Source organism: Mya arenaria, chromosome 11, assembly GCF_026914265.1.
Source record: "Mya arenaria isolate MELC-2E11 chromosome 11, ASM2691426v1".
In the NCBI taxonomy this organism is placed as follows: domain Eukaryota; kingdom Metazoa; phylum Mollusca; class Bivalvia; order Myida; family Myidae; genus Mya; species Mya arenaria.
In genome coordinates, this window is record NC_069132.1 from 15,285,852 (window position 1) to 15,299,483 (window position 13,632).

Sequence of the window (13,632 nt, forward strand, 5' to 3'; positions counted from 1 at the left end):
GAAATATTGGTGCGATAATCCTGATTTGAGTAAATGAAACAATGACACAAAAACACTCCTTTAATAACCTAGTCGGTTTTTTTGTCATCGTGTGTCATCATTTGTTTAGTTGTTCAAGACAAATATTTTTTATAGAATCCAAATAATAAAATTGCTTCTAAATGTGTTGGTCAATTCATATAACTAATTCAGAATAATTCACACACATACATATACTTATACTCCAAACAAGCAGAAAGTATTTTGGATACTGTCTGTTTAGTTTAGTTCCTGAGGTACTGGGACTAATTTTGTCAAGAGACAGTGATAATAACCGTATTCGATGAACCATATTTTAAGGAGTTTATCATGAAAGAACATATTCTTCTCATATCTGTACTATTCATGCCGTACATCTTTTTCAATCATTGGTTAATTTCATAGAACAAGTTGCATTTATATCCGTAATATAAATTACAGTAGATTTTCAATGGATGATTCAGCATAAATTGTGGGTTGTTAGGTTTTAAAGGTTTGCATAAGTCAGGGAAAATTATTTCCACAACTTCGTTGACGGACGGAAGCAAAGTGAATACGTGCAAAGCAATTAATTCTCAAAGGTTTTTTTCCGAATTCCTTGTACAAACCACTTGCCTTTTCATGTACTTGAAATCTGGTGAATCAAATTTGCACGGTGAACTGTGTACAATAACTGTCCCATATGGACATAGGTGACGCATTTTCTTTCAGAGATCATATAAGACCTTAAGACTTGGCCCATTAAACATGTTTGTATGTGGTTTGAAAAATCATAAACATATCTGACGATCTATCGGTCTAGCAAAATACTGACACCAACACATAAAATGATTCACATACAAATATAAAGTAAACAAAGTTTTGATTTTTGGAACAAAAGATGAGGGTTATGAGTACCTGGCCAAACCATGTTGATTAATATGACACCCTTAGCATACACATGTAAATATATGAATAATCTGTTTAGTGACTTTTAAAGGGTTTTTCAAAAGTAAAATAAACGATAATTGTCCAATTAATAGTTTTAAGAAACGCTTTGACAAAGAGTAATAAGTTTATATTGTAACCATTCCACTGAGCTTAGACGCTCACATAGTCTTTTTTATTTCGTGAACAAAAATCCTCGGGGGAATTCCGACATTTTTTTCGCAGATAATTGTGACATTTATTTTAATGACAGTATTTTCCATGATATTTAAAAAACATTTCAAGATTTTAATAATCAGCTTTGATGGATTTAGTGCCAACAAACGCCTTTAAACATTATTTATAGAGAAACAATCACAGGGAAGTTCAATAGATACGGCGCCAGTACATATTATCTTGATGTATGGAAGGAGAGACGTCCGTTAGAGATGAGTAGGAAGGGGATGCTGAGGCGATTAGGAGAAATGCGTTATTGAACATGCTCTGTGCTTCCCCTCCAATCAGGCTTCGAGGACGCTGGTGGTCGCCTCTTACACGCGAGCTCGCAAACATTTATATCTTACACCTGACGACAAAAGGATGTCTTGTCGGGAATCGGATGATGAAATATTCAATTAAATCTTATCTGTTTGAAAGACATAACATTGATTTCACTTATGAAATAGTACGCGTTAATGTAATATCTGTGTAGATAGATATCAAAAAGTATTTGTATATATTGAAGTTTTTTTAAAAATAACCTTTGAAGTTTATCATTTCTTAATAAGCCAGGAAGGGTAAATTTTAGCATCAGCAACACTTTAACAATGGAGGACTCTTTTACATTCAATAATACCAGTGTAGTTAATTCAACATATTATGACGATTTATACTATGATAGTAGCATGGATAGTTGCCAGCTCAATGCGATGGAACCGTACAGGGACTACACTCAAGTTGGTTGGGTGTCCGCAATAATTACATTTGCCTACGTCCTGGTTGCTACGCTGGCGTTGCTTGGCAACCTGTTGGTGATCTGGACGGTGTGGCGGAACTCGCACATGCACACGGTGACTAACTACTACATCATGAACCTTGCCATTTCCGACCTGCTCGTGGCGGCGCTTGTCATGCCGCTCAAGCTGCTGGAGTACCGCGCCGAGTGCCAGTGGCACATCTTCAAGAGCGATGGGCTCTGCTCTGTCGTCTACTACCTTCTTCCGGTTTTCGTGTTTGCCAGCGTCCTGACGCTTGTCGCCATATCCATAGAAAGGTAGATGATTGATAAAGGCTTATTCTATAAATATATAAAGCATTTAACGTGATAAAATATTCAGTTTAGTTTTTTTTTTATTAGAATGTATGTAGTATGTTTAGTTAACATCAATTGAATGAGACTTATACACACGAAACTAAAATATTTCTTAATTTGATCATATTAAGTATGGTACCTTAGGATGTTGGATTTCACGAATCAACAACATTTATTGCATCGCTTAAAAATTTGGTCGAAGCAAGTTTTTAAAACATTATATTTATGTACGAGGCGTTCGTCTATTTTTAGAATCTCAAAAAAAGGAGGATATCACGGTATCAATAAAATTTAAATTTTAATGGGATGCTAATGCCAGCGTTTTATCAGTGAAATATCAATTTGTATTTCAACTGCTTACTAAGGATTGCAAATATAAACTTTAAGAACTACTTATAAACTTTTGAACCAGACAATGTTGCCAAAAAAAAAGAATAAATGATTATTGTTTGAAAAAAAAAGCTTGCATAAGTTTAAATAAAGGTATATATTACATATATATTTGTAAATAAACAACTAATCGTTTATTTGAAAAATGGCATTCCTGTTTTTTAAACGTTTTCTTGAACTTTAAAGCTGAATGTTCGAAAATTTGCTGAATGAAAAATAAATTTCAGACGAAGACAACTGCTCAAACATAAATATACCTTGTTATATAATCGTTCAAATATATTTTTGAACTGTCATTGTTATACGTAATACAAACTTCAAGGAAAATTTGCACAATCATTTAAAGATTTAATGATGATTTCTTTACCCCACCCACGCCTCAAAATGTGTCAATAACCTAGCGTGGTATGCACTCTTTACCTGGAAAACGACTTATTTCTAAGCAAATCAGACTGGTCTCTGACCGTGAGGGGTGACTGAATACCAATGTAACATAAAACAAACTTTTAAACTACAAAAAAGTCTCATCCAAATCGTCCGCAATTGTTTTGCATACATTCGACCATTCGAAAATGCATTTAATAAATTGCGGGGTAGTAATTTGGTCATTCATTTATGCCTTTTTGTTAAAGTGTGATTATGCATTCAATGTTATTAATTGGATGACAAATGCATTATAAAAGTTCATTGATTAATGGTCATAAAATGTTTACTCATCAACGAAGGCAGGACTCTGGGTCGGCAGTAAGTGAGTTCTTCGACTGCCCCAAGGGGAAAACACCCATTCGGACTATATACACAATGTTAACAAATTGCACATTTGCAGCGAATTTTTTCAAAAATAATTGAATGCCTTTTTCTTGCGTCATGGTAAAATGAAATGCTTTCGAAAAAAATAGCCATAGTATCAGTTAGTTGGATAAGAGGTGTTTTCTTAGATCTCATTGAACATAGTACTTATTAATAATAATAATCAAATAACAACACTACTACTACTACTACTACTACTACTACTACTACTACTTCTGCTACTGCTACTGCTGCTGCTGCTGCTGCTGCTGCTGCTGCTGCTGCTGCTGCTGCTGCTACTACTACTACTACTACTACTACTACTACTACTACTACTACTTCTACTACTACTACTACTACTTCTACTACTACTACTACTACTACTACTACTACTACTACTACTACTACTACTACTACTACTACTACTACTACTACTACTACTACTTCTAATAATAATAATAATATAAAAAATAATAAATACTGTTACGGGAACATTTAATCCAATAAGGCCAATCATTTCCGTAATACATAAAATATAAGAAATAAGTTTATTTTACATTCATCAATATTCACTGTTATTGTTATGATTTTTTCATAACCGTTAATACTTAAAATACTTAATTGAGTTACGCTTAAGTATTTTCGAGAAATTGGGCCAGATTTTAATGGTGCTTTGTTTATGGCAATCTCGTACACATGTGTTCTGTATCACCAAGACTACAATAATTTGAAAACATGAACATGGCCATTTAAGGTCAACGCGTTCTTATTGAACATGCGCGTAATCTAAATTCCTCTATAATTTGTACGGTTTGTAAAACCATCAGGGTTTTAACATTTAATTAGGACATGACCACGTCTGCGTTCTAAGCTTGTTAGCCTTATTATCTCTTAATTTGAGTGATAATTTTCGGTGATTTATCTTTCTTGTACAGGCATAGGTCTTTGTCCCAAAACCAACATTCAAATATCTGGTTGTGGGTGGGAGTGGCATAGGCATTACAATATTTACCCTTAAAGCCCGTAAAGTTTTGTCCAGATTAATCATAATTGTAGATAATTGGTCAATTCACTGCATAAGTTTTAAAACTATATCTCCAGAAAGCGTTTAGAAAAAAGCAAATTCTGATGACACCGGAGATTCATTTTATGTAATAACATTGTAATATTGCACATAAACCCGAAGATGAAAACGAAATTCGAGAAATTATACTTAATCATTTTTCGTGACAAGATCCAGTTTATGCTGTTAACAAAATGGAAGCTTACACCGAACTGGGAGATTAGTTGTCATCAGTATGGCCAATGATGGAACATAATGACTTAGAAACAATTTCAAGAACTCAAATCACTTTCTTGGTAAAGTTATTAAAGCATAATTATATAAAGTTGTTAAGATTGAACGGTTCTAAGATTACAGAAACATTATCTAATACGAGCGAACATTCTAAAGGAAAATGAAATACAGCCGCTACAGAAAAAAATTGTAAATGAAGATTAAGTACCAATGTCAGAAGCTTAAAGCAAAACAATTAAATAGAACAGAATAAGTGTTTACTTGATTTAGACTATTATTGTTTATTGCTTTCCTTCCAAACGTGCCTTTAGTAGATAGTATTGTAATGTATATTTTATATTTGACTATAACGTATGAAAATGCTTTCGTATTTTCCTTTATATTATTCTAAAGGATTCCAAGTTTGGTTCTATATAGGACATCTCCAGCACTTAATGAAACTACAGTTTCTCCAGCATTGTAATGAAGCTACAGGTTGCATCTAATGGTTTGAACATACCTATAATTGTATGAAACTGGGTTATGTTTAAACTTTTTGCTACTGAGCTTGTTTGTGTAGCTTTTCGCATACATATTTATATGTATTTAAATAAAATATATTGCATGAACTATTAAAGAGCGGTTCTTTTTTGAGTCCGATAGACGATTTTAATTGCTACACATGTAGGTTATATTCTAAGAAATAATGTATCTATTGATTATTGTTTTCATTGTTTATGTGTACATTTCCAATTGAAACCCTGAAGAGAAATATTAAAACAATATATTTGTATATGTTTTCACATTGGTCATGAAGAATTTAATGAGATAACGTTTTTGAGGAACAATTTATGTTTTAATATCCGTTCTTCCCATGCTCATTTATAGAAAAGCACACACACAACAACTGGCAATAAATAGGGTTTGCATAGTTATTCCAAATTTGTTTTAAACAAGTTAAACAATTTTCAAAGCAGTCGGTAAAACGGAAATGGCTGCCTTTTAAAATAATTTACGGTATTCGCATATAGGGATGAGTTTTTGACTGTCAATGAAAATGGTCCATTCCTCAAATTACGTATTTGGCGAGTTTAGTAGCAGAAAATGGTATCATCTTTACTTGTCAATTGTCATGTCGAGGGGTGAAAGCGAAAAGGTTCTATCTGCTTATTTATTTAATGTCACTTAGAACCTTTTCGCTTTCACCCCTCGATGTATAATACTACGATTGTCTCGGTATCGCGTCAAATACGTAAAAGTTGATTGATAAAACAATATGAACGACCAGCTGACCCTGAACATGCAGACATTATGTGCAACTCTAACAATTATTTCGTAGTTTTATTCGTATCTTAAAATGTTTATTTTAAATACCCTCTTTTTGGAATATCTCACATGACGATGTTATTGCAAAAGATAATGGAGATAGATTTTTCAAATATTTGTCTCGTGATTCAGTGCAACTATCTTATAACCATTCTCCAATACACGTTTAACAATGAATTTATGTTCATAATAAAAACAGTTAATAGACGATTTATTATACCAAATTACACTTGTCGCAATTACTCATTGAATATTTAAAAGGTCGAAATTTTAAACAAAACCACTGTGGACTATCATGAGATTGTGAAGTTTTCCAAATTTTAGAGTTCATGATATATGTATATTTAAACAACCCTCATTGTCGGAGATCAGTCTTATTATTAGGTAGACGGGTCGTTTACAAGATTCGTTGTTGACATGACGTGTGCTGGGTTGTTTTAAGTTATAAGTTATGTTATGTATTCATTTTTCGGAAAGTTCAATTTACATAGTCAGACAGTTTGAAAAGATGATATGATATCGAATTTATGTTAGAACATTTGTTTTCGTCTAATGTTTTGTCCGAAAGCAAATGTTTGCGAAGTTTTCTTAAAAAGAAAACGTTGAAAAACGGGATTGCAATTCCCTTCATAAATGGTAGGATTATTTTTATTTCCAAAGAATCTCTGAATCAAACATATGCAATATTTCTTTAAGATTTGACATACCTATTATTTACTGGTTCAAAACTGAGGTAGTAAGTTTTGATCAAAGGGGAGTAACTTTAGTTGATTTTAAAAGTAGTTCTTAAAGTTGATATTTTTACTGCTGTTATTCAACTGATAAAACTCAATATTTCACCGAAAAGCACAAAAACTCGTATTCACTTTGATTACTTGTAGGACAATATCTCATACACACAGAGTAGCGCTCAGTCACCACTTCTAATGGTGCAATACTCCCTAGGATCGAGTTTATATCCAGGAGACACTTTTAACAGAAGTAGTTTATTGCTGAAAATGTATCCCAGCCTAAGATTGATGTGTACCTTTTTGTCATCTTTTCTTTGTATACAGGTAGAAATCACGACACTAATGACAATTCCAAAGAGTAAAGTATTACATTTCTGTTCATGTTAATTGAAGCTTTTATCATTGAGCTGTTCTGAAGTGTTCACAAGAAAGGGGCAAGCATTTTCGAGACTATACTAAGCCCAAAGACATACAACTTTTCTAAATAGGAAAATCACAGATGGTAGTTCCTAATGAAACACGTTATTGACTGTTATAACCACATTCGTAATATGACAAAATTAAATTCCGCTTTTTTGTCCTGAGTCTAAATTATGATCGATCGAAATCACACGCACAGGTTACATATTACGTCATTCTCATATCCAGCCTATTTCCGACTAAACGTAAATAAAATGGTGTAATCAAATTCATGCATTGCAGCGGGGATACGAACCTGGTGGACAGCTTTCGTCAATTAAGACAAAGCAGAACATATTTCTGCAATAATAATGTTGTTTTGATTTCACCAAATCGGTAAACAGTACAAGTCTGACTTTACAAACGTTTATTTTTACAAATATTTCGAACAATACACGAGAAGTGAAGTACGTGAGCGTTGTTTTCTCGACAACACGTGTTAACACTTTCTTTTGTTTTTTTCCCTTCTTGCTTTCGCTTACCGATCTGATCATTTGTGGACAGACCGTCCGTTGATATTCATATTTGCAATACAGGATTTTCGCCCAAAGTCGGTTTGAAACGAAAATATTTCACCAGAGTTAAAACTTGGACAGCAATTTGGACCAAAATATCATGATTTCACATACAAATGTAATTTCCCCTTTTTAATTTTGTCTATTTGGTCTTTGTCGCTTGAATGCTATATCATAAAATAATATCATAGTAGGTCGCTATAAGGATTGGTCTAGCAATTCTGTATCGTATTATCTACGCAGCGTGTTTTAATCTATAATTCTGGTTAGATATTTTTCATCATTAATATTGTGATAAGCTTAATAACAATTATGAAACTCGAATGTCGGCATCCATTTCAATATATGACTGAAGTATTTCCCAGGAGCATACTAGCATTGCTGTTTGTGAGACTAATAGCTATCCTGATCAACGCTTTGTTATAAGAAAAGAAAACTCGTCAGTATTAAGAAAATATTAAGGTGACCATTTTCTGTGGCCACGCGCATCTGGGCGATCATTTTATTTTGATATATGAACATTAACAAACAGTGATCGGCTTATGTTCTAAATTTTATTTGTTCTTGTGCAGCCTCTGTTAAAACCAATCGATGAACCTGTTTAAATCAGATTTTCATTAGTAGTTTACTGCGAATTTGTAAAATATTTGCATCACATTGGTAAAAAAGAGTTTCTAATACTAATTTAGCTTATTATTTGCTCAGTCCAATGTAATAAAACGCGGTTTCTGTCGAGGAGCTGAACAATTAAAACCTCATTACGTATTTAAACCCCTCAAATGTCTGGTTTCCTAAGAAGGATCATGCAGATTCAGTTTTCTGGACAAATATTTCTAAATATTCAGAACTTTCTTATTTCTTCTGGACACATTTGATATTTATGATCTTCCTTAATCCTAATCAGAGACGCAGCTTTAGGATTCTTAGTCATTTTTTAGATAATATTATTCTAAAAATAAATACAACCACATTAACACAGTTTGTATTGAAAATTATTGCGCCATCCAATTTACTATCGTTTTCTGATGTTTTTTTTAATTTATGAAAAATGTCATCTTATGGTATACCGTCGACTAAGTTGAAACTGATTTCTGTCGTATAACACGATTAAACTAAGTATAATTATCAGAGTCAAATGATGCATTTTCACTTTCATCAGAAAATGATTCCTTTATCTTTAAGGCAAAAGTTATTTCAGACATAAATGGGCCTGCAGATACCATGTTAAATTTGTACACACATGTTTATATACTGGTGGTATGGGGCATTTCAAGTGATTCACTTGTACGTTTTGTCAATTAACAGTCTCAACCAATATTTATATGAAAAACTACAGAAACAAGAACGAGACTGCTGTTTATATACATTTGATGTGTTTATTCCCGACGATTTCTCCCCTAAGATGTTTTATTCTCCACTTTAGCCGGCGCTAAGTTATGTTTAGTGATTGTTGCCCGTACTTCTTCCACACTGTATATATATTTTTTCTCGTCACTCGCAGTCATTTGATATGACCTAATGACCAAGTATGCCAAGTTCTAAGAGGCGCTGACAGAGTAAAGGAATTCAAACCGAGCCTGTTTTTTCATACTTGAGATGTATTTAGTACTTCTGGTGGATATCTCTTCCAGGATGTTTATAGTATCAGTCACGAGTCGTCATATGATACGCAAGTTTATACATCGAGGTCGGGAAACATGTAGTAAGCAAGCCTTTGTCTCGACTACATATGTCCTGGTCGAGTTATCTAAAATGTATATGCATATTATATGATGATGAGTGTCAGATTCTTTTTATCACATGCTTTTGCATTAAAAAAAGCAAAAACGACCTAACCGTTTTACCTCCACTTTTCCATTGATGAGTCGAATACAATAAAGCCATGCCATATGTATCTATAATACAGAAAAATTCGCGATGGATATATTAAACTGAAAACAATGTATAAAATAGCATGTAATGAAAATATTCATGTAAAAATATATTTCAAAGAACTGTGTTTTATCATTTCAGGTACTACGCAATTGTTCACCCGTTGTCAGCGATGAAAGTAAGCAGCAAGTCCCGTACTCGTAAGATCCTCGCTGTCACATGGGTTATCCCGATCCTGGTGGCGTCCCCGTTTGTTTTCAGTAGAAGTCTGCCTTTCTCCATACACAGCGAGCTTGGATCTATTTCACGAGAAATCTGTAATGACCGTTTTAATGAAATTGACTTTGCCTTGTTTGGCGACCCTGAACACATAGGGGATTTTCGAAAAGGCTACTTCCTGTTTCTCTTTTTTGTTATGTATTTGACTCCCAGTGCTGTTATTTTTATCACATGTGTGAAGATTGCAATTAGTCTTGTACAACCAATAACCGTGGAAAACTCCATTTACGGACGAAAAGATACTAGAAGAAGACATGAGGAAAACAAACGAAAGGTAAACTAACCGTGTAAAATATTACTTTTGTAAACTAATGGCCTGGTGGCTGTATGGTCATTGTAATTATATCTTGTAACAATCTATGGATACGATTTCTGATATTTCTGATAATGGATAGGTGTTCTTTTTGACCGTGCCAATACTTTAGATATAAGTACATGTTAATTAGATAACTATCAGGGGTCCACATGCAATGCAAATATGGTCTTTTTAGGTTGTTGTGTCATCTCGTAACTATGGAGGTAAGGCTATAAGCAGCTGTCAACTATATTAAAACATGGTCAAGTCCTTATTATTAAAATGGAAAGAAAGCACAAGGCACACTGATCAAGACCTAACAGATAAACAACATCACAATACTGCAGACACAGATAACACGTGGATCATGGATATTGGAAACACACTATTTGACCAGTTTTCATTTAAATATTATGTCTGTTACATTTTTATGTATTTTACTGATCATGTTGAAACATTTTCAAATTGCAGGTGGCTCGGATGGTGATTGTTATCGCCATAACGTTCATTATCTCTTGGTCACCCCACTACCTGGTCAGCATCATCAGTCAGCTCCAGCCAAATAGCTTTCTACGAGAGGGTCAAATCATTTTCACCATGCTTATTACTCATCTCTGTGGCTTTGTTAACAGTTGTCTTAACCCTATCATTTATACAGCAATGAGCCAAAAATTTCGACGCAGTTTTAAAGACATTTTAGGTCGTATTTTATACTGTTGCACGTTTCGATCGTTAGGACCATATGGGATGAGGTACGGTCAGTCACAGAGGTTTACGTCCACCTTTCGACAAACGTTATCCGAGACTGACCCAAACCACCTCGCTTTGAATGATCACAGACACAGGAACACCGTGTTGTTGACTGCAAAAACACATCCGTCACACAGTAGTAGCGGAACAGACTCGGACATTCGGGAGTTGAAAGAAGAGGAAAAGAGCATTGTGAAGAAGTATATTTTCAAAAACAATGGACACGTTTGTAAAACAGAAAATATCGTTGTACGAAACAGTTCCCCTGTAAATGTTGAACCTGCTTCGCCATTGAAAGGAATTCTAAAGAATGGTACAAGAAACGTTGATTATCAAAGTAATATACGTTGCCATGAGCAGTTGTGCACAGGGGATGATGAAAGGAATATTGCAGACGTTTAAATAGTCCTGGTTAATTCATTTTTTTAAATTAAAATGAAAAGATGGATCTGTTCAATCTGTTTAAGCATAGACATTATTTTATGATTCGTAAATCATGATACTTCGATGGAAACAAATCACGATAAACGAATGAACATATTAAAAAACATTCTTTATTCTTATACCAATGTACATACATTTCGAAATCATTCATTGGCTTAATAGAAGCACAAGCTTAGCATGCTTAATAGATATTAATGAAGTCATTTAAGTCGCGTCGTTGTTTGATGCTCCATGTTTACAAGTATACCAAAGCTTATGAATACCGTACATAATGTGTGAATTAAAATAACATTCCATGCAAATATAATTTATATTGTATTGAAAAAGAAGTTTGAATATTCCAAGACAATCAATTGTTATGCACCCGTATTGATGTCTGCTTTTAGGGCTATGTCATATTACCTTACAATAAAATATTTGTTAGTAAACTTTGTACGAACATATCAAATAGTATTTTCGGCATTTAAAACCGTTGTCGGCAGGGGCTTTAAAAGCCTAAGTTAAGCTACGGAAATCACAGAAACATGCTGAGCAACTGATTTTTTTATGGATCATGGATTAAATGCCCAATAGACACTCGACAACACTGTGCACTATAAAAATAATTGTTCAATAAATGTTGTGGAAATTGCCGTTGTCAGCGAAAGCAGAGGAGTACTTTGGGGGTTAAAGAGCGCTCAGTTTAATAATTGCCCAATATTTTATTCAAAACCAAAAACATAAAAAAATTAGCACGCAAGACAACAACAATAAATACAACGCAAAATGTTTGGGCCACCGCTCAAACACTATCATTGTGTAAACTCTATTATCTATCAAAGCAAAAATGAGTATCTTTAAGTCCTGTCGAAGAATTTTGAGAACATGTATTTCAGTATAGGACATCCTGACGAGGTCTTTGCAACGGCTACCACGGAAACATCCCACAAATTCTTGTTTTGGATGTCCTTCTCCCCGTAGATCTCAATGTGTTTTCAAGCTTATTCCACATTGATTGCGTTGTACAAAATGACACGATCAAACAGATTAAAATTCGATTTTTCGAAAAAAATATTTTGAAAAACAGTTTCGGGAAAATGTTTTGCATAATGTGTGTATATATTTTATAGCAATATCTCTGACTGGTACTTGCATACTTGATTGGTCCCGTTAGGGATTAATTTGTTTATATAGATTTAAAAAAAACCCTGAGAAATGGATGGTTTTGAAAAGAGTACCACCTAAAGAAATTAATAGGAAAAGGCCACACCTATCATGAGGTTGTAGTCAAAAAGACGTTTAAAGGAATTGTCTCTGAGGACACTGCTTACCAGTCATCTAAAGGTCTTAATGACAGTTGTATCTAGTGCCTCAAGAAATCATATGATTTTTCAGTTAGTCCAGTGAGAAATGCAATTCAGTTTGTGCATTTCAAGTCAGTCCCCGCTTAATAGCGTCCGCGTTGTTAGATTTCAAATTAAAAATGTAGTTGTATTGTATTTGTTTTTTATAAACATTTATCGTCCTCACTGTATCTTCCTAATCACTATGCCTTAAAGCGCGGATCATTTTTCACTAAAATATTGTTTTGTGTTAGTGCGTTGTTGCACGTGAGCTGTCTTATCAAGGGTGGGAAAGACAGAGAATTTCAGACCCAGTTACAATGCTGAAACCATGAAAGGATTTTGTTTACAATATATTCCTTTAACCCAAACCTTATCACAACGTTTTTAATTTATCGTGACCGCCTGTTGAACGCCGAACAAAGTTTGTCATACGTCACCAAAATTATCATTGGATGAATCCCTACTGGGACTGCTTTGCCAATTGAACAATCGACAGTTGTCAATTTATCAATCGGTTGGCTGAATAAAAACTTATAGTTTGTAAATGAATACACATTATTGTATGTTCCAAAGGAATAACTGACAGATCTCGCCCAATGATCTCGATGAGTTGGCGATGGATCAAATTTCTATGGTACTTGGCCACACTCACTTGCATCTACGTATTTCGTGTATGCCAATTAAGTCCATGTTCTGTAAGCATCTTTGCTGCCACAGTTGAAACTACGTCTGCTTACGAGTATTCCGGTTTTAACATTTTTATGTTTTATATAAATTGTCTTTGTATACAATTGTCATGTTCGCGGACAACGCCTGATGGCACATTTACACTGTTTAAATTTGCCTGGATATATTTTCTCCCGATTCAAATCAATGAAATTGCTTTTAGAATTGAAAAAAAAATATAATTAAGGCGATAATGGTGTAATAATCGGCTACAATGGC

General features: G+C 33.9%; 1 protein-coding gene across 1 annotated transcript; it reads left to right on the forward strand.

Annotated features, from left to right (window-relative positions):
* The first annotated feature begins 1,829 nt into the window (after positions 1 to 1,829).
* On the forward strand, positions 1,830 to 11,320 carry LOC128208351 (QRFP-like peptide receptor). The gene is made up of 3 exons (XM_052911909.1): positions 1,830 to 2,197; positions 9,736 to 10,147; positions 10,640 to 11,320. The coding sequence occupies exons 1-3, from the start codon at positions 1,830 to 1,832 to the stop codon at positions 11,318 to 11,320; spliced, it is 1,461 nt and encodes a 486-aa protein (XP_052767869.1).
* Positions 11,321 to 13,632: the final 2,312 nt, after the last annotated feature.

What these genes read in the sequence shown, in the direction of transcription:
- LOC128208351 (XM_052911909.1), top strand. Translation starts at nt 1,830, where the DNA reads ATGGATAGTTGCCAGCTCAATGCGATGGAACCGTACAGGGACTACACT. An exon ending in GTCGCCATATCCATAGAAAG is followed by an intron (nt 2,198 to 9,735) that starts GTAGATGATTGA and finishes TTATCATTTCAG; the next exon opens with GTACTACGCAATTGTTCACC. An exon ending in ATGAGGAAAACAAACGAAAG is followed by an intron (nt 10,148 to 10,639) that starts GTAAACTAACCG and finishes TTCAAATTGCAG; the next exon opens with GTGGCTCGGATGGTGATTGT.